Below are 21,356 nucleotides of genomic sequence, written 5' to 3'. Positions count from 1 at the left end.
GTGGCCCCTAAGAAAACCACCTGCTTCAGTCTGGGCACCTGGGCAGTATCACAGCCCACACATACAAATATGGTATGGCGCATATATATTTGGTGCCCTCTTGTACCAATATTTATGTGTTGAAATAATAATAATAATAGTTTGACTGTCCAGCATTACAATTATTATCTATTCAGTAACGGTATTTTTGTAGCATCATATTCTTATTCTTTTAATAAATAAAAAATAATTAAGTGATGATTGTCTATAAACAGTCTAAACCATATATATTTACATTTTCATAATATTTTGATAATGTACACCATCTAGACAAAGTATATATACATACAGAATAATTTCATCAGTCGCATGTAAAACCGTGTTTCAGTTATTTCCTGAATGTGTATTCATTATTCAAAGATAAAAAGTGGTGGATTATGTCTATTTGAAAATTTCATTCAGTAAAGATAAATAAAACTGGACAAATCAGCTTATTGGCACATGATTAGAAGCGCAAACATCTACGTTCTTTTTGACAATCGAGTAACATATGGAATTGAAATGGATAAACAATTACACTGCCTTATAATAATACCATTAAATGTGACATAACTCCACTCGATAAAATAAAATGTAATAGATAGATCCAATTAAGGATGTACCATCCAAAAGAAACAACAACTACGGTTTCCTCAATTAATTACTTTGAAATGCACTTACTATGTGTTTGTGATCAGTTATGATGAATAGAAACCTGTTAGGAGTAAGAAAATCCCACTGATAACGCACTATAGAGAGCACATAATATCAATGATCAAATGAATATCAAATTTTGAACCACTGGATTCTGATCCATTATTTAAAATGTGAAGTACTTACCACTAGATGTAAATTTTTCGAGTTCACTCAATTATAGAGTCGTCGATACTTACAGAATGACGATAAAACATTTAAATTTGAAGAGTTTTCACTTAATGTCTTCAAAAAATATATTAAATTTATTCGTTATTGTCAATCAGGAAAAACCATCGTTAATTATAGTATATATTAAAATTATTCTAACTCCGGAATTAATTGACACTGTTCCAAACGTGTGGGTGAGAAAATAGGAATCAAACTATCTTCAGGCATTCTTTCTTATCAATTATGAAATTTAAACTGGTTATCGATTTATTTTAATCTCTAAATCCGTCAAGCATAAAATAAACACTAAAATTTTCCAACGTGATGGTACTAAAAAGACCAGGAAAGATATTGGCTTAATTAATTGACTCAAAATGTTATTGTTTTATCTAAACCATCAGAACGTCGTTTGTAAAAACAGCAGGATTAATCATTATGCTGGTAAATATATATATATATATATATATATATATATAACAGATTTTGATACATAAGCATTGTGCTGACGTTTGTGAGTAGAAAGATGCTAAGCGCTCTGTACAGACAGTAATTAGTTAGATACTGACAATTAAATGATCATTATTTACTATAAAATAATTATACAAGATATAGATTAGTATTGCTACTTTCAACAATAATAGCGTCGTAAATCTATTGAGTCTTCTTAATTTATAAACTGACATGGGTGAGTAGAAATTAGACTTTGTATCTATTTATTTGATAGAAATATGGAACACAATATATTCTGTGAAATATTGTACTCTCTTTTCAGAATATTTATTTCTTAATATTTAGGAAGTATCACATTTTATTTATTTATTTCAACACATAGATAATGGTACAAAGAGGCACCAAATATATATGCGCCACACAAATCTCATTTGATATGTGTGAGGGTTGTGATACTGCCCAGGTGCCCAACCTTGAAGCAGGTGGTTTCCTTAGAGGGCCACTCCCCGAGCCTTCGACCTGAAGGTCTGATCCACAAGGCAGTGGAACATCGTGAGGAGATGCAGTCCCATGGTAGCCGGTGACCAACAATTGGTTCATAAGACATTTGTTCCCGGAGGATACTGGAGCCCATGTGCACCATTGGTTTGGAATCCAGTTAAAGTGCCGGATATTCGCTTTTCGTCCTCTCATTTTCGTAAACAACACCCCCGCCATGAGAAGGCAGTGAGTAGGACTTCCCTGACAGAGGCTGTATACGCGTGGCCGTGTGAGAGCATTTCGAGAGGGAGAGCGGACTCTTCCCACTCTCGGCCGTATCAGGGCATTTGGGGGCTAGGAAGTATCACATGGCTTTGATTCATGTTTTTTGTTAATTATCCCATAAAATGTATTATATCAACATCTGGAAATGTTTTCCATTGTTTATGGATTCATTCAATGACATGTTATATTGTCTAAAAAGGATGAAGCAGTACCTAAATGAATGTAACTCATATGAAACCTGCATTTTCTAAAAGTGATTCTAAATATGTTAAAATACATTTTCTTTCAGTAACTAGTTATTTATTCGACTAAGTAACTTGTCACATATTGTGATTATCAATAACAGATGATATAGCCTGAATCTAGGATTAGACCTGTTAAAGTTTTTTTTTGGGAAATATATTTTTTTACTAAAACATGCGAAGTTTAAGGATTATATTCAAGTGAAAGATGTATTTATTCGGACATCCGAAGAAATAACAACTGAAAATGACTGAAATAAATTGCATTAAGTTAGACATTTACAAATTTGGTTTTCTTCCTAACCAGTTTTAGTGACTAACTGGAAGATATATGAAATTAACTCATTTTCGCTATTTTAGTATATCTGATTGATCTCCATTCATCGCACTCTTGCTAATACAGACCAATGGTGAACTCTTATTTTCATACATTAGTCGACTTTAGCAATATACATGGAAGCAATGAAAAACTAAGTCATCAATATTTCTGAATTATTTTTCAACTCCTATCTAGAAATTCGAAGAATGAATACTTTAATCTGAGAACGCACAAAAAACCACCTTTTAAAGATTTCATCGTGTTAGTTTTGTAACACTTGGTGAAATCTCGTGCTAAGTAAAATGTACATCATTTTTTATGTGTATGCTTATAGCATATGTTAGTATTCTAAACGCATCATTTTCTGATAATTGTATTGTTAAGTTTTCTAGATTTCGTATACTTGTTACCGTAGCTGTTACACGATGACCTTTACAAAAAAACACAAAGAAAGTTAATGAGTGTACATAGACGGAGTCATGCGATGATATTATGTATTCAACTTATATTAGGATATAAGTGTCTTCTTTTGAGTATCTCGTATATCATGCAATTAAATGGCTTAAGACAAAAGCAAGAGATGATTATCAACTAATATTAGAAGTCTTGTTTATTCCTTATATATAGCAGTCTGAATGACTTAAGCTGGAAGAATGATAAACAATATAATTTTTAATTTCATTATGTTATGATTTAACTGTTAATTACATCCATATTTATGAAATGATATTTGTTAATATTTATTTTACAATACAATTATTTCATTGTTACTAACAAACTTACTGGCCTTGAATTAGAGCAACATTTTATATTCAAAGTGATAAATAATATTTTTACTCAGTTATTTTTATAAGTCAAATATGATGTCAATAGGAAGCAACAACGTTTTTGATATTACTTAAATACACTGTTTAACCTTGAAGATCCATACTAAACCCCAGTCGCATTTTATTGAATTCATGTTATTGTTTGAATGAGAGAAAACATCATTACGTTTTACAAAGAGTTATTAGAAGTTAAACTGTTAGTATATGATTAGTTTATCCTAAAATACATCACATATACATCGATTGACAAACCTCACAATTCGACCTAGGAAAGTAAATATAATTTCGTTCCCACAAATTGAACTGTGAAGTTGATGGATCATTAAAATTATTTTGATAAGATATATAAAAGTGTACTATTTTTAAAAAAAAACAACAGTGGATGGAATTGTCCTAGTGAAAGATTATGTTTTACTTTTTCATCAACTGAATTCACTGTGATAAAAAAATTGACTGTTCATTCTATTAGGCAAAACGAATTAATATGGGAAAGTTGACTTAAATTCAGCTGTCCATTTTAAGAGAAATATGTGTCTTTTTTATTAGAATATATATACTACAACAACTCATTGTATGAAAAACAATCCGCATTAAGCGTCCAGATAGCAAAATATTTGGAAAAATGAGATCTTTCATACAAAAGAATAAACTACTAAGTTGTTATCTTCAGTAGAATTGAATAACTAAGAAAAAAAAACTTTAACTATATCAACTATGGATTAGTTAAAGCCTACAAATCATAAAATATATAATTGAGGAAACAGGTTTTCTTTTCTATTGTAAGCTCATTTTGTAATAACTGTATGAATAATTTGGTTTTTTAAAAATGAAAAAAAATTTGGCTACCAATATATGCGGAAGAATGCTCAATCAACATTTCTGATTTATCATTCCAACAATAGGCAAACAGTTGTGATTTCTGATAATTAAATTGGATTTTTATTCAGCTCTGAAATTTATTTAATTACAAGCAAATTTAATGGAGTTTTATTTTTAAAAAATGATTTGTCCAAACAAATTAAATAATTTATCAATCTAACCTCATATTTATTGATTCATCCAAAAATTCTTGCTGACTGATCTATTCCACTGACGTTAAAACTTATGAATTATGAAAAAGGTCATAGGATAGGGAAGAATAAAAAGAGCACCATGTTTTGTTAGCAAGATAAGTTCATGTTTTAAAAAATCTGGAAGATATGGATTCAATTAGTAATAACAATAATAATAATAATAATAATAATAATAATAAGTATTTCTATTATTATCGAATCTTTTTCAATGATGCAGTTATGAAATGTATAATTGCTTGAACTCTTCGAACCGTAGATTATGAAAGTAAGAGTAAGTTATTTTGTTTCGCTAAATATGTTTCAAGAAAAAGTCTCATATATCAAATTATATTACTGAATACCTTACGGGTGTGTTAGAAATGGTTTTGAATAAGTATATTATTAATCTAGTATTGAGTTATTCTTCTACTGTTTATTACTTGACAAATATGCTAGTTTATAGAAAGTTGATTAGGCTTGAATGAAGGAAGAAAACATACATTGAGGTAATAACTTCCTTTTAAAATGTTCGATATGTTAAACTGGTTTCTCCATCGGAATATCATATTCAGTGCTGTATGAAAATATTCATACTGAATGATGATGTAAAAGTATTGTAGAAAAGCTGTGATTCTTTAACGCAGTTCAGCATATCAAATCAATTGATAATTGTCTCATAATTCATTCAACCTGTAAAAGAGTATCTTTTATACTCTTCATAACTTTCGATAGATCACACATAAAAGAAAACCATATTAGCTAAATTTTAAGCAACTGAAATTAAAGTAATTTCAACATATCATTCAGCAGTTTATTCCAAGCTTCTTAGGAGAAACAACCAAAAATCAAGATCAGCACTCAACTATTAGAAATCTAATTGTTCAAATTTAAACAGCATTATTATGAAATATTTTAGTGAATCCAATAAACTAGTTGCTTATTTTATTTAAAATAAATTTTCTTGTTCTCCACACTATTTACTTATAAGTAACTTCTAGTGCGAAAAATAACTTCTCCAACATCACTGATAGATCGTTTATCACAATTGTCCAATAAGTATCCAATTGATTGAAAACTCATAAAACAACAATGGTAAATAAAGTGTATGTTTTATTTTGGTATAATGTCCCCATTAAAACATATATTCATAAATGTATATTATCATTAGCAATATGTTAATTTTATTCCTATGAGATTTCACCTGATTGATTTAATGTGTTCATATTATTAACAACCAATTCAATGTAACTATACAATACTTATATTTGTTAATTAATAGAGACCAAAGCAATTTATTTAATTTTGTTCTTAATGTTCTATGTTAATAGCTTAGCAATAAAATAATAATAATGATAATAACATGATAACAATAAAATCATCGAGAAAAAAAAATGTTTTCATATTATTATAATGATTATTTATCATAAATGGAACAAAAAAATTACCTCTTTAGAAAATCTGTCAACAATGTGTTAAATTTTTAAAACCTATAAAATTGCATTGCGATTCATTTAATTGCATATATTCGTTTATCATTTAGTTGACAATTGAATTTTTACGAAAGGTTTTTGCGGATATTATAGTAATTTAATAGTTGAATTTATGAGTCAATTGAAGCTAGATCACCATCGAAAAGCTTGAAGTGGATTGGTTGAAGTTAGACATTAATAACGTTTGATGACGGTTCAGTGGTCTAGAGTTTCGCGAAAGACTGATAGGTCCTGGGTTCGAATCTCGCGGGGCAGGATCGTGCATGCACACTGTTGAAGAGTCCCATACTAGGACGAGACGGCCGTCCAGTGTTTCCAGGTTTTCCATGGTGGTTTAGCTTCAATTGACTCATGAATTCAACTGTTAAATTGAATTTCTATCTAATATCTCTATTACGATAAAATTATTTACTCAAGCTCACTGTTAAAGTAGACAAATCCTGATTTAAGATAATATTTCAGGATATTGACATGTTGTTATGGAATGTATGTTATTTCACAAGACGGATAAAACTAAATAATATTCATATTGTAATTAATGTTTTTGTTGTTGTTGTTGATGATAAAGCTCGTTTTATTCTGTTTTGAAATTTCCATATCAATAAATTGAAAACAAGTATAAGTTAAATATATTTGATGGATTACACTTCAAACAACATTACGATACAGTCATACAAATAAATCATAGTTATTATTAGAGAAAAAATTACAATCATTTAGGCTAAAACTGGTATCATAAATAAAATTTACCATGTGTACTAATCAAAGTAATTACTACGAATAAAAATTGATGGATGTAAAGTTTTGCGATTTAGAAGACAACTGAACATTGTTATTCCTTTGAATCAATAAAACATTGGTAAATACAATGGTATTAATAATATTCCCCATTATATGAAAGACACGTTTCATAATTGTCGACGACTGATTATTTCACGTTATTACTTAAAAACATACTTTATTGACAAACAATTAGTGTATATCTTCAATAGGTGTCTATTTTGTAATATTTTAATATAACAATTAACTGATTTGATGGAGAAAAAGTTCCTATATTCAGATTCAATAAGATTCTTTAGACATTACAATTGGTTAATAGTTTCTGTTAGCCGAGTTAATATTTTCTAGGGTTATTTACTTTGTTTATACAACTGGTTGTGACTTTCAAGGTGCACCTATAGTTAGCGTCAATTTCAATACTGTTCAATTCCTCTTGATTATATCACTTAATAACTGTATGATATATAATTTGATACTATTTCAAACTAAAAGACATCGAGGTTTTTACATTTGTAAAACTAAATATAACACATTGTGCACTATTAAGCAAAAAGTGTTTGAAAACTCCTTACTGAATTATAGTTCATTTTTACTTCATTTTTATATAAGAAAGCTTTAATACACATATTTGTTTATTGTCTGAACACATCGCAAATGCTATTTGTGGAGTACACATGATATTTGTATGCTATCAGTTAAGTATTAAAATAACCATAACACTCCTTTTAAATAACATTTGGATTTAATAATTCAATAACCTCACCTTACTAGTAGGATATAAGTGTTTCCTGCACAGACATACCTTTCAACAAACTTCATTACGATACATCAAAATGTTACATTTGATCTTTCTGTTATTCAAGTCTACTTCATTGTTTAATTTTTTTCTTCTAAAGTATGGTTCACACACAATACCCGACCGTGAAAATCTGAGTTATTATCTGTTGTGAAAGTCACCTAAAAGTAAAAAGAAAATGGTTTGATTACGGTCAATTTTATTAAAACTGCAGAAACTTTATTATAAATAAGCTTACATTTAAAGTTCTCTTGTCTTTTTTGTTTTATCCCTGCTTATAAAAACGAAACAGTTTCTTCTGTCACGCACAAACCATAAATGACCTCAGAAAATTTGAAACACTTTCTCCTTATTATTATTATTATTATCATACTTTTTACTTTATCTAGCAACTTAGAATCTTTTTTTAAAACATAACTTTATTAACATATTACACAGATTCTAAATTTACACACTAGACTGCTTTTCTATTTCATGTTTATTTGACAGCATGCAACTTGAATTCTTAACAAAAGGTTATACATTTTCATGAATAACATCTTTAAAAAAGAAATTCAATTTCTTAAAGCTTTAACTATCAGAAAGAAAATTAAATAAATACCATTATCTAATATGAAGAAAATATGATCAGTTATTCCATTAAAAAAGGGAATGTGAAAACTCATAAGGTCATCAGAATGAATTTTCTTACACTTAAACATTTAGTTTGATTAAAATTGAATCTAACATTGACTTAGTTTGCTCCCTTGTCAATTGAAAACAGGATATATCAAGTTGATTAATCTTTAGCTAATTTAAATAGATCAGATTTGAATGACCTTATTTGAAGTCTAGTGAAACTTTATACTCACCTTAGAATTCAGTAGGTAAATATCAATATTTCATACCATGTATTATGTGTCCTAGTAAGACCATTTTGTAATCAATGTAAAAGTTTTCATAAGAAGATGGTACTCGATATATCGATAGCAATCTTATGCGATTACTATCTTTGTATGTTTTGTCAAGAGTAGAAATATTTATCATTTGTTGTGAACACTGTACTGTTTCAGTGTCTATAGGTAAAATGTATGTACATTACTAGCATACACTGTAGTGTACTCTTGATTTTCAACTAAGTAATATGGATTTCGTGGAATAAAAGCTGATGGTTGCTGTTATCTCTACCTTTATCATTTTTCCATTTTTATAAAGCCAGGTATTACCACAGTAAAAGTCACTATATAATCGTACACAGAGTGTACTTTACGTCCAAAATCTAAATATTGAGGAGAATGTTGTCCTCATTATCTTCATCTTATTGTTTATACACACAAAAAACAGTAATTCAACCAGATATATTTACATAATTACCCTATGAAGTCCGAATGTTTTTGTTCAGGTTTAATTTGTTATCTATATTAGAAGCATTCAAGGCTCAACAATTCTTCTCAGTTAACTTATTCGTCAGTTCTAACGACATTTTGTCATAAAACTAAACCAATAGGTCTAGTTCATTTTGCTTTAATCTAATTATCGATTATTTGTTTCATTTTGATTTTTCTACAGATAAACGATGTCAGTGTTCTTCTTGGTTCAATTATATCAAGGCGCGAAATGCTGGAACAGTCCCAAAATGCAGCTAAAATTTTATTTCCCTCATGTGTAAGTAATAGTGACATGTTTTTCAAACGATAAATATGAAGATGTCAACGTTTTTATTAATGAAACGGATGAGCTTATTAGTAACAGTTGTAAATGCGTTAAGAAATCACAGTCAAGACTATTGTTTGCTAATACTGATAAGTGTTTCATGCTGACTATTAATACCAATCATTGATTATTTAGAAAAAACCTATGGACCTCTGGATTCAGTGGCTAAATGGACAACGTGATTACGTTTGAAACAAACGGTAATGGATTCGATTCCTGGAGTGAACGTCAACTATTGGATGCAGGTGCATCCAACCGACGATTCTGAGTCAGAACGAAACGTGTGTCTTAGATTGCACCGTTACCCATCATCCAACTCTGCTTACAAAGACCTATGTCATTGGTGTAAACATTTATCATTATCAAGAGATTTCAAACAGAATACTGCTTCAAAATTAGTGATTAAATTGTGTATAATTGCTTCTAAACTTGGCATTTTACTAATAGTTTATGAGTCAGATCATGAATTAGTACCCTGATTGTTGTTTAACTGCTGTCTATTGAATGGTTCAAAGTTCAATTATTTTTGATCCAAATGTTCTTTTAGTCTGTTGATATCTATTATTACATTAAATTAGCACCAATGAAATTAATTAATACTTTTACATTTTTTATTTTGTACTACTTTTTACATCTTTAACCCTATACAGAAATTTATTGATATCGTTAGTAAAATCTATTATGTAGGATGCGAAATAAAAATTCTATTTGGAATCGATATGTTTAGATATTCTTATTTAATGTTCTAACGAACATTTGCTTTCCAAAAATAATTATATTGTACTCGTAAATGAAATAATTCGTACAATGGCAAACTTCCAATATGATCTATATATGATTTTTTTATATTTCTATATTCATTTATTTTCAGTTTGATTCTTTGAGATTGTAGGTCTAGGTTTATGAGATTTTATAAAAGATATCAAATGACAGTTTTTACATTTTATTGTTTATATTTCTTTCTTTTTACAGTGGTTAGCTGAACTGGTTATTTCAAATAGACATCAACCATCAGTAAACTGTCCTCTTGAAGTACTTATTCGTGAAATCAGGTAAAAAAATGTGTGATTTATTTTTTATACACTGGCTTACATTATTTTATTCAGTGAATTGATTCTTTCCCCTCAAAACGTTCCGTAGATACATAAATTTTTCCACTTCTGCTTATACTGCTACTACGTTTACTACTCTGGTACTTGTATCGATAATTTTATGTAGTTGTGTTAATTTGATGTAGCAGATTGAACCAATATACATGTATACGAGATCCGACGTTACATTTTATTGATTGGAAGACAGATGTGCATATATTTAGTATTTAACACAAAAGCTTTGGAGATAACTTATTCCTGTTAGCAAGCTGTCTATAAAATCTGATTCCTTCTTCATAATCTTATCTTATTAGCTGTGGTTACAAGAACTCCATCCAGATTTGCCTAATAAAGACAGAGTATGGAACTGAAAGACTTTGTATATTAACTGACAGAGAAGCTCACCAATACTCACTTTATCTTATTGATCCATTCATGGATCCAAAATGGTTTTTCTTCACTTTATTAAATTATGACTCAGTGGTATGCATTATCCAGCTTTTATACTAAATGGATCCATGTATGAATACGAAGTATGTGTTAAGTTGAGATTTATTAAGCAAAGAAGACAGACTTATGTAAACTCACTTCATATTCTCCTATTTCGATTAACCCAAGAGAAACAAATTTATACTACTTTCTGTACCTTAATTTATGAAATTAAGCTTTGATCATAAAAACGACAATGTAACCATCATATTATGCTAAATGACAAATGAAGATAAACTATACCTATTGAGAAAGCAGTAACATTTCATAATGAGTATAGTAAAAGTTTACTAACATGGTTCACGAAAAGTTATTTTTAATGTTTTGGAAAGCGATTCATATATATATATAACCATACTTAAGTTCGATGTTTTCATTACCAGGTCAGTGTGAACTCTCACGACACTCTTCTGGTTGGGAACTTTATTAATGCGTGTTATTAACGTCGAATTTTGTTTTATTTTACTTTTTTAATAGAAACTCAACTGATCAAGAGATTAGTGTTAAAGAAGTAACGACAAGTTTTATTAATCAATTAGCATCTGTTAGCAAAATTCAAAATCAGTCAAACTTCAATACAACGAACAACAATCAGCACAGTGAGCACTTTAAAAACGGTTTGGTTTGTTGTATGTATATTAAAGTTATACATAATTATTAATAACAATGTCCTAAAATACACGTAAGAGATTTATCTTTTCTTAAAAGTAATTTTGACTTGTCATTACATGTTAATTCACTTGATTTAGTAACAGAGCATAGACACTGAGATAGTGTACTTTTTATTTCGATGGTGTACATTAACAAAATTTATCAGATGTGATCACTGTTTAGAAGCTGTTAATCTTCAATCACTTCATAATGTTTGATTGTAGAAAATCACATTAAATACAAATTGTAATAATTTAACATACATCTGTTTGGATGAACTTTCACAGTAGAGCTGATATTTAAAAAAACGGACTGTTAACATACAGACTAATACTGATCGGTTCATTCGAAGTACAAACATATTCATCATATAAAACTACCTTTCCCTTATATATTTTCTAGTGGAATACTAATATTATGTTATCAGAAGAACCAAAATATATGAGGCAAAAGATTTAATAAAATGCTATTCACTTAAAATCAAATGAAACATAAAAATACCAGACTAAATGATATCATTGTTGTACCACATTGTTTTAATTTCGATTTCGATTGTTAGTAGGAGATTTGAATACTGAAAATATTAAGCCATATTAAGTAAAACTAATAATAAATTGTTTTCACAGTTCATAACAAATAAATGTTATCTTTCTAATAAAGAATTTACAATTTCCTCAATTAGTTTCCCTATATTACAAAAGTATTATGATATATATTTAGTATACTTCTATACTTAAATCTATGTTATGTGTTGATCAAAATAAATATGTTCACAAACGTTTCTATGTATAGCGAAACCTATTTACTATGGGTTAGAAGAAACTGATGGATTGTTTATTACCATATTACTGAACTCATAATAGGTGATATAATAAATGTACATAAGATAAAAGGTGTTGTTTGATTAATCCTGGTTAAAAATACTCTTTTTGCGTGTCAATCAAAAGATAAGATTAAACGTTGATATAAGGCGTATTTAAACCTGTCCAACAAACATCAATTTCTTTGAATCTCCAGCTGTGAATCAGAGTTACAGCCCTCCCTCTGTTGGGAACGAGTGAATTAGATTTTTAGTTCATTCAGTCAAAAATTAAATTATGTATTGCTAAATAAATTATATTATCATAGGAATCTGTTAAACAAAAGAATATACATTTTCATTCATTTTCTTAAAATAAAATATACTATTAAATAAAATATGACCATATAGTTTACCCAACTTGAAACTTGATGTTTCCATCTCAGCTAAAATGTTGACTTCTACCATGATTCTAAATTTTCTTCTGAATAAGCAAATTAACCTTCTTACTTACATGCAATAATAATATATAGTTATATTTAAACAGGTCGAAAATTCTAAACAGTTGCAAAGGTAATATAAAGTAATAATGACTATTAGCTACTTAATTTCTGTTCAGTTAATAACATCTCTTCACAATAATGCTTTAGCTTATATAACACTCATGTAATACACTTAATGCGATAGACACATTTCTGTCAGTAAAAATGTAAACGTTCAAATTCTTGGTGCTGAATATGATAAGATTATTGATATCTACAGTTGTTAGAGAAGGACATTTTTAATATTATTTATGTTTGCCGCTGGCAAACATATTTTTAAACCAAGTTATTTTCAACAAATTACTCAGTTAGTCGAAAATAAAGATGAATATGTTCAATATTAAAGCTTCCTAAGTATTCTTGATATTTGTTTTGGTCTAGCTCAGCTGATTAAGCATTAAAAATATACACAGAAATTGAAATTAATTACAAGTCGATAAATAGAACATTTTCACATGAAGTTACTGTATTCTGGAAGTTCATTGTTAAGAAGAAATGATATTGTTTCTAATTTGTTTTTTTCTTCATTCATTAGTGATATCATTCGAGCTGAATAAAGACAATAAATATGGTGAATATGCTGCTCATTTTGTTGTAAGTGAACTTTAAAGTGTTAATCTCAAATATATATATATATATATATAATAGTTTATTATTTTAAAACGTTTTTAATCATTTCGACAAACAAAATTACTTGGAAGTTATTTATGATATTAAGAAACAGGAAGTGATCATAACGAGTTCAAAATGAACAGTATTGTTTGAACAAACATGAATTCTTCATACATAGCATAATATTTAGGAAACGTGCATAACATTTAAAGCTTGAAGATGAATATAATACATTGCTTGTCGTTCTGAGTGTACTTATCTATTGTAATTTTTTTCATTTCATATGTTTAAAACAATAAACTGTGAAAAATATATATTTTAAAAATGTACATTTCAATGGTTAAGATCATGAGTCAGTTGAAGCTAGACCACCATGAAAAACCTGGAAGCACTGGACGGCCGTTTCGTCCCGTTGTGTGACTCCTCAGCAGTGCGCATCCACGACCTCACCCCTTGCGAGATTCGAACCCAGGACCTACTGGTTTCGCGCCCGAGTACTTAACCACTAGACCACTGGGCCGGCATCCAACGCGATCAATGTTAAGAAATCTCTCTCTCTTGAGAGAGAGAGGGAGAAAATTATATTCCTGTATATCGACTGGATTCTGTGACATCCGTTGTATGCCTTACTTCCACCTTGACAAATAAAGAGATCACCGTTCTAATATGCTAAGTTTTTTCACTAGTTGCTGATAATAGATAAAAGTGACCTCTGTTCAATTATTCCAACAATTTTTTGTGTAAAAATAAATAACACGAATGGTCTTACGCTGTATGCGTTTAAACGTCTTCTTCCATAATTCCTAAGTGATAATTTTGTCATCCGTGTCATTCTTAACAATTTGATAATGGCACCAACATTAAATTCAGAGCTGCTATTGATTCTTTCAGTTTCTAAAGCTTTAACCCACTCATCAAGTTTAAGTTCAAATACATTTTACAATTGAAAAGAATTTATTCAACGTTATTCTTGATTAAGTTTCTCATGAACTGGAAATGTCAGAAGTATCATTTGTGATGATAATAAAATCCATATTAGACATTTTACGTATCATGATGTAATCACAAGAACACTAGAAACATTTTCTCATATTGTAGTTCATAGTAATAACGTTTATGATCTTGGATAAATAAACTGTCTGGAAAATATATAAATGAATAGTTTCTTAAATACTTATTGGCTTTTATTATTTAAATAAGGAAAATCATTGTATAAATTTAGTACACTTATCTGAAATGTAGTATATAAGTGAGAGCGAAAGAAAAACGTTACATTATTAATAGATAGATAATACAATATATTTTAAAAGTTACATATATTAAATTTGGACTTTTCTTAATTTTCGTTTCACTCAAAGCACTAGATTTTAGCAGGAACAAACGTTCATTGTTCATTTACTTTTTCATATTCCATTCTTATTACAATAGACTATATGCGCTGAGGATAGTCATCCATCAGGTTTGTTTGCGAAATGGCTCATTGTGTAGTGTCGAAGTTTCTACCATATTCATTATATCTTCGCACTTCATTATTTAAGACAACAATATTAGATAATATATACTGAAAACATACGGATCGTCAACTTCATTTTAATAGTCCTCAAAGCTGACCGAATTTAACTAATCAAGATGCTAAGAAACAACTAGACAGAGTTTTATTTGCGCAACAAGGTGCTAAAAATGTTGTTTTCTCATTATATATCAAACAGAATACTCAATCAAATTTTGGCAAAAATACTAACCAGCTAAATACATCTACCTCAATCAAGCAAATTCAGACAGCTTACAATAAGGTCTTTACTGAGATGTTCGCCATACCTTTTAATTTAATATTGATGCGTTTACATCTAAATTACTAACCAATTACTAAAGTGTCCCAGATAATTATTTTATAGTGATAACTATTGTACTAACTAAATAATTTAAGCTATTTCATGTCGAAATCTGTGTATTCTATTTGCCCATCTAGATGATTTTGGAATCACTACCGAAAGCTCATCTTCACAAGGTACAACTGCTCAAAGATCAGGTGTGTTCTTCTCCAATGGGTTTTTAATGTGTTTGAATTGCTAAGATATTATGAGTAATTTAATTACTTTGCAAATGGATGATAAATGATAACTTCAAATAACTTTATAGTTAACTTTGATTTCTGAGAATATCATTATGCGTATAATATTCAACCATAATAAAGAATACTACTCTTTCTTCTGTGGTTTGCATTTAAAACTTTAGCTGATACTCTAAAAATCTATGCAAAAGTGTGGTTACTCGAAATTCTGGAATACTACAGTGGAAATTATTTGATTTTGAATAATTTATTCTTTGTGTTACCACTTGGTTTTTACCTCGAATAGATTTGACAACACTTTAAATGTAAACTAAAAATTCAAAATAAGCTTGGTAAGAACTAATTATAAGGCGTGAATTCCCCCCCCAAGGCTTTCTTGTGAAATACCCTAGGTTCAACAATCAAACTCCCAAGTCAGAATGCTTACGAGTGTGAAATATTCGGTGAATCATGCAATTATCATGTAAGAAAAGTGGTTCATCTCACATTCTTGTCATAACAAACATTCTCAATGAATTGTGATCCATAATTCACAATTCGCTAATGCTCTTTTCATTGTATATATATCACATTGTTGATTTGTGATGAAATGAAAACACTTGATCACTTGCCACACACAATTTAATCGACCACTTTTCAATACAGTTAGGCAAATTTATTAATCATGATAAAACTTGGGTCATTATGCTCGTTCTTGGAAATCACTTTTAATTTATGCCAGTCATTTTATTCTTTTTTAACATTGCCATAAACCAGAATGACTTCTTAGATTTAGACATTTTTATGAGAAAGATAATCAAGAATGAATAATTCATCGTTCAGTCTCCGTTACCATTGTATGCGTAGATTTTTTATAATTCATTGGATGCTTCTTTACCATCTGTTTGTTTATATTTTAACAGCTTTCGTCTACACTGAATCGAATTATTCGTCTGGAACAATTCAATGAATTCTCATCAACCTCATCACTTTTAAAGCAAAGATATCCATGTTGCAGTCAGGGTACAGAAGCTTCAACATGGATAAGTCGTGAAGATAATGCGTTGATTCTTAAGCTTTGTGGTAATTTACCTGACTGATTACATACATACTTTACGCACTCATTTATTTTAACTTAAGTGTTGAACAAGGAGTACTTTGAAATGAAACTAAATTATGTTTCTCACTAAACATTCATTCCGAAAATCCAAAATGTAATTATTTTATTATGGTTCCTGTCAATTAAACATCATTCGGATGAAACAGTTACAAAATGTATGGAAAGTTTTAGTTAAATTGGTGGTCAACAGTGAAGAGTACTAGATGAGCATTGTTTAACTAGATTTTTATACAATTTGATACTTAATTGGTTTATCGTTTCAAAATTAAAATAGATATTGTTATCATTATAGAAACACCACTGATTATACTTAAACACTTCGGAGGTCTAGATAAACAGAAAACAAACATTCTTCTTTAAACGTAGGCTTTATTAAACAGAATACAGGACTATGAAATTTTTAAAGCTCAAAAGCCTGAAAAACATATAACCTCTCATAGTAATTTTCCATGAATCCACTACTATCTTTCCTGTTAATATATTCGAACAAAGTATTTTTATGTTCTGGTATCTGTGTATTCGTTGCCGTATTTAACAAATAATAAAAACTATCTTTATTTCGAACTAGTATATGTGTCTCACTAGTCAGTAAGAATGACAGAAATGTTTTGTTTTAAGAAACATGCATAATGACAAAAATCAAAACAATTTTTATTGTTTATTGACATTCCATTTACTGTTTTATTAATTACAAAACAGAATCACTTTGGGATAAAGAAGCGAATCGTTTACAACATAAAGTTCTTAGATACGTAAGTTAACATTTTTCCTGCTTCCTTGATAAACAATTAACAGTTATATATATATATATATATACCAAATAGAAAAGAAATTGTCTACGAAGCCTCATATTAATGAGATTATAGTTGATTTAACTCACAAATCTCTTTTTCTGCAAACTAAGAATTTCTAAATTACGATGGTTTTGTTGCTAAATTTATATCATTAAATACTTCAAACTTATTTCTGATACTTTGAAGCCCTTTTGAGGATTAAAAGTGCTCCCTCTATTTTCTTCAAATTTTTTTCTAAACCGGTCAGTTTTAAAACATTTTTCTTGGTTTTATATGAGTTTTAGGTTATAGGAAATTTTAAAGTAGTTGTTCAACAAAGTAGGGTAGTGTAATAAAACTGGAGTACCAGGAAATCAAACATCAATTGTTTTATATTTGTTATTTTTGTTAACAGAAATTTTAAAGTTAAGACAAATAAATATAAGTGCTTTAATGAAATATTGGAGGTTTGCTTAATTCTTACTCAAGATATACATCAAATAAATGAATGCATATTTGTTTTTAGATAATGGAGCGTACAAATTCAGAAAATGGTTTTATCGTGATGCGAAATATTGACACTTCAGAGTTGGTTTGTCACGTAAGTATTTCCATTACTTTCAATCCCATCCAGTTTAGCTGAGAAGATTTAATTACTTAGCTAGTTTATTTAGAAAAACTAGGTACTAACCTAATGTTTAGTTTTTCTTCACCTTTCTACTCCATCCAAAACAATCTTATACATCGGTTGTTTAAAACTTACAGCAAGGAAAATAAAAACTTAACGATGAAAACCTCAGATGTGCTATTTCTGATTGATAGATGTCTCAGTTATTAAATTCACAAAATGTACTGAACTTTTACACAATACATATCCTTTATTCTTATTGACGTTAAACCAGAAACAGATGTTTTAATATAATTGTTCTTCCAATAACGGGTTTCATGTTTCATTACATATATATGAACAGATCATCTGTTATTGATGTATGACAGCTTACGGATCTATATGAATATACTTATTCATTTATTGAATAGTTATTAAGTTTGGCTTACAACTGCTACTTTACAAAATAATTTCATTTTGTTTTACTTTATCATTTTTCAGTGTACTGGAAATGAAATATTCGATGAATCTACATATATTGAAGTAAGCATGGGTATTATTTCATTATTTTGTATTTGTTTTAAAACACAGAAGAATAGGATATTAAAAATGGTAATTATGATGAATTTTAGTAAATTCCATTGTATATTACATTTTCAAGATCAATATACTCTTAAGTAAATCACATTATGAATTTTCTTGATTATTACTGACACAAATAAGTAATCATATCATACAGTTAGTTTCTTTGATGAACTTTTATAAAGAATAAGCGATAAACTTTATGTGATAAATTGAATTCATTTCATTTTGTCCGCTCTATGTAGTTCATGTATAGATAGATTTGATAAATAAATGCAGTTTGTTAATAACATGTATAAATTAATTTAGTTCAGTGATGGGAAACAATTATAGATTGAACTTATATGAATCAAGAGGGAAATATTTGTAAATAACCTCATGAATAAATTCAATGAATTTATAGATTGTTACACTTGTAAAATATTTTGCTTCCTTATGCAAGTCGCTGTGAAAAGATTTAGAGCAAATAAAGTGAAATCATTTCACTCCATTCTTTAATAGGTCGTTATATTTGCTTTACAAATAATAATAATAATACTATAATTTGAATCAACCTTGATCTAAAGTAACATTCCGTCTATCTCCAATTACACCTATTAACATATACATACACGTAAAACATTAATCTAATGAAGGAAATAGCCTAGTCGAAGATAATTACGATTCACATTAGCAATTAAACATTTTCGATAGTCTGATAGTATCTATTTATGATAGTTGTGATCAGAAAATGAGGAAAGTCTTATTATTATTGTTATTATTATATAAACAAAGTTTAGTTGTGATATTGCCAAATTCCAATAATGTTTTTAGCCTTTAACTAACATCGACTGGAGTACGCATGAAAATAAAAAAAAAATAATTAGACAATTATTTCATTCTAGTGTTATTCATCGGTGTTTGGTATTACCAAATAAACTGGTTGCTGTAGTATAATATTAATGAATTTATGAATATGAACCTTGAATAAGAAGTTGGTGAAAATAATTGTTCGTTCAAACAGATTTTAACTAAAAATTCTGAGAGGGGATGAGTAAATAATAAATATGATTGTAAAGAACGTTTGAACAACAATTATGGTAACTATGAAAGAACTAACTAATTTAAATAACCCCGAAAATCAGTAGAATCAAGAAAATTAGTCCATAAACGTTATATAGCAGTATGTAATATGATGTACGAGCAATCAAAGTTTGAATAAGTTATGAGGCAGAGATACGGAATTACTAAAATTAAACTGTTCGATACTGATTACATAATGAATAAAGTACTTTCTGACCATTTAGGGATAAACATCGTAAAAATGTTTTCTGAATACAAAGACTATAGATTTCTCTCTACATTCTTATTGTTTCTTGTAAGTACATTTAAACGTTTTCATAAAAACACAAGTTTATTTAGTAATACAAAATATTTTTAGGTTATATTCCAAAAATTTAATCAAAATTATTTAAAATCAATTAAATTATTTTACTTTAAGTGTTTCAAAGAAACTTTTAGAACTCAATAATCCCTTTGATACTTAGTTATCTCATAGAATTTAGCTTTCGCAACATGATGCATAGTGTTTTTACATTACTTTGACCTACAATATAAATCAACTCATAAATTACTGTAGAAGGCTATTACATATTGTAGTAAAAAATATGCGTACAAAAAAATTAAAACCATAGATGTAACATTTTTCCTAAGGAATATTGTCTATTCTACATAACTGGTTTTCATCCAAACAAATATTGAGCTTGTATATGATAAACAGTATATCTTATGTGTTTATCGTATTTCCGCTATTTCGCACTCGTCAACAAGGTGTACCTGTAATTTTGAGGGAACTGATAATCCCTGATGGATTTGATCCCGTGTTACCCAGCTTCATAGACAGATATGTTGCCGCTGGGCTATCCCGACATCAAGACTATAGGTACACCTTGCTGACTAGTGTCAAATAGCGCTAATCCCAGGTCCAGGGTTTCCTGTGAACTACATTCAACCTCCATCTTATCTCAACACAGTACAAGCAATGTCGAGTCATCTAGACTAGTGGTCACACTGCAATTCGGTCGATAGTATTCGATCTGCACTAAGAAGGATCTGACTCACATGACATTGATCACCACCCAATGATCAATCAATTGTGAATAATCATTTTATTTTTGAAAAACTAATTTATTGTAATGACGATAAAAAAACGTATTAATTTTAAGAACATTTCTTCAATTGAAACTGACATGTATCATTCACTTATTATTTAAATGTTCAAGAGGATCTAATGTTATGGTCTACATCTTCAAAATATCTTTATTTTTATACTTTTTTCAATATTTTCTTTTGTAGAATGATAGTTTTTTTAATGAAATAATGCAATCAAGAAAAACATTTAAAGCATCACAATTAAATTCAGTAAGTTGAAATCGCTTATTAAAAAAAAAATACAATTTCATATTTTGTCTTTTAAAAGATATAAATAGTTTGATATTTGCAATTTTATTTACCTGAACAAAGAAAAGTAATGACTACGTAAATAATGAATAAAAAAATAATAAGACAATCAATCTAACTAATCTAACTATTACATAAAACTCGAATATCATTAATTATTCTAAAAATTAAGATATTACATAATTGAGTGATTACCTGAGCTTTCATTGTCAATTCCATATAATTAGAATGAAGAATTATTTCTACACGAGGATCCGAATTTCAAAAAATTTTTTATTCGTTTACTGATTAGTAACTTAGAATCAA

At 28.7% G+C, this 21,356-nt stretch overlaps 1 protein-coding gene across 1 annotated transcript in view; it reads left to right on the top strand.

Moving 5' to 3' along the window:
• Positions 1-21,356, top strand: part of PDE2A_2 (cGMP-dependent 3',5'-cyclic phosphodiesterase) — a 62,924-nt gene that overhangs the window by 3,340 nt on the left and 38,228 nt on the right. Inside the window, exons 2-11 of the mRNA XM_051216033.1 lie at positions 9,152-9,247; positions 10,268-10,347; positions 11,353-11,474; positions 13,403-13,461; positions 15,449-15,508; positions 16,453-16,612; positions 17,349-17,401; positions 17,949-18,023; positions 18,531-18,572; positions 20,946-21,011. Coding sequence (XP_051066585.1) covers positions 9,152-9,247; positions 10,268-10,347; positions 11,353-11,474; positions 13,403-13,461; positions 15,449-15,508; positions 16,453-16,612; positions 17,349-17,401; positions 17,949-18,023; positions 18,531-18,572; positions 20,946-21,011 — 813 coding nt within the window. The remainder of the gene's footprint in view (positions 1-9,151; positions 9,248-10,267; positions 10,348-11,352; positions 11,475-13,402; positions 13,462-15,448; positions 15,509-16,452; positions 16,613-17,348; positions 17,402-17,948; positions 18,024-18,530; positions 18,573-20,945; positions 21,012-21,356) is intronic.

Source organism: Schistosoma haematobium, chromosome 4, assembly GCF_000699445.3.
Source record: "Schistosoma haematobium chromosome 4, whole genome shotgun sequence".
Classification (NCBI taxonomy): domain Eukaryota; kingdom Metazoa; phylum Platyhelminthes; class Trematoda; order Strigeidida; family Schistosomatidae; genus Schistosoma; species Schistosoma haematobium.
Note: the sequence above shows the minus strand (reverse complement) of the source record. Positions and strands in the feature narration are given on the sequence as shown.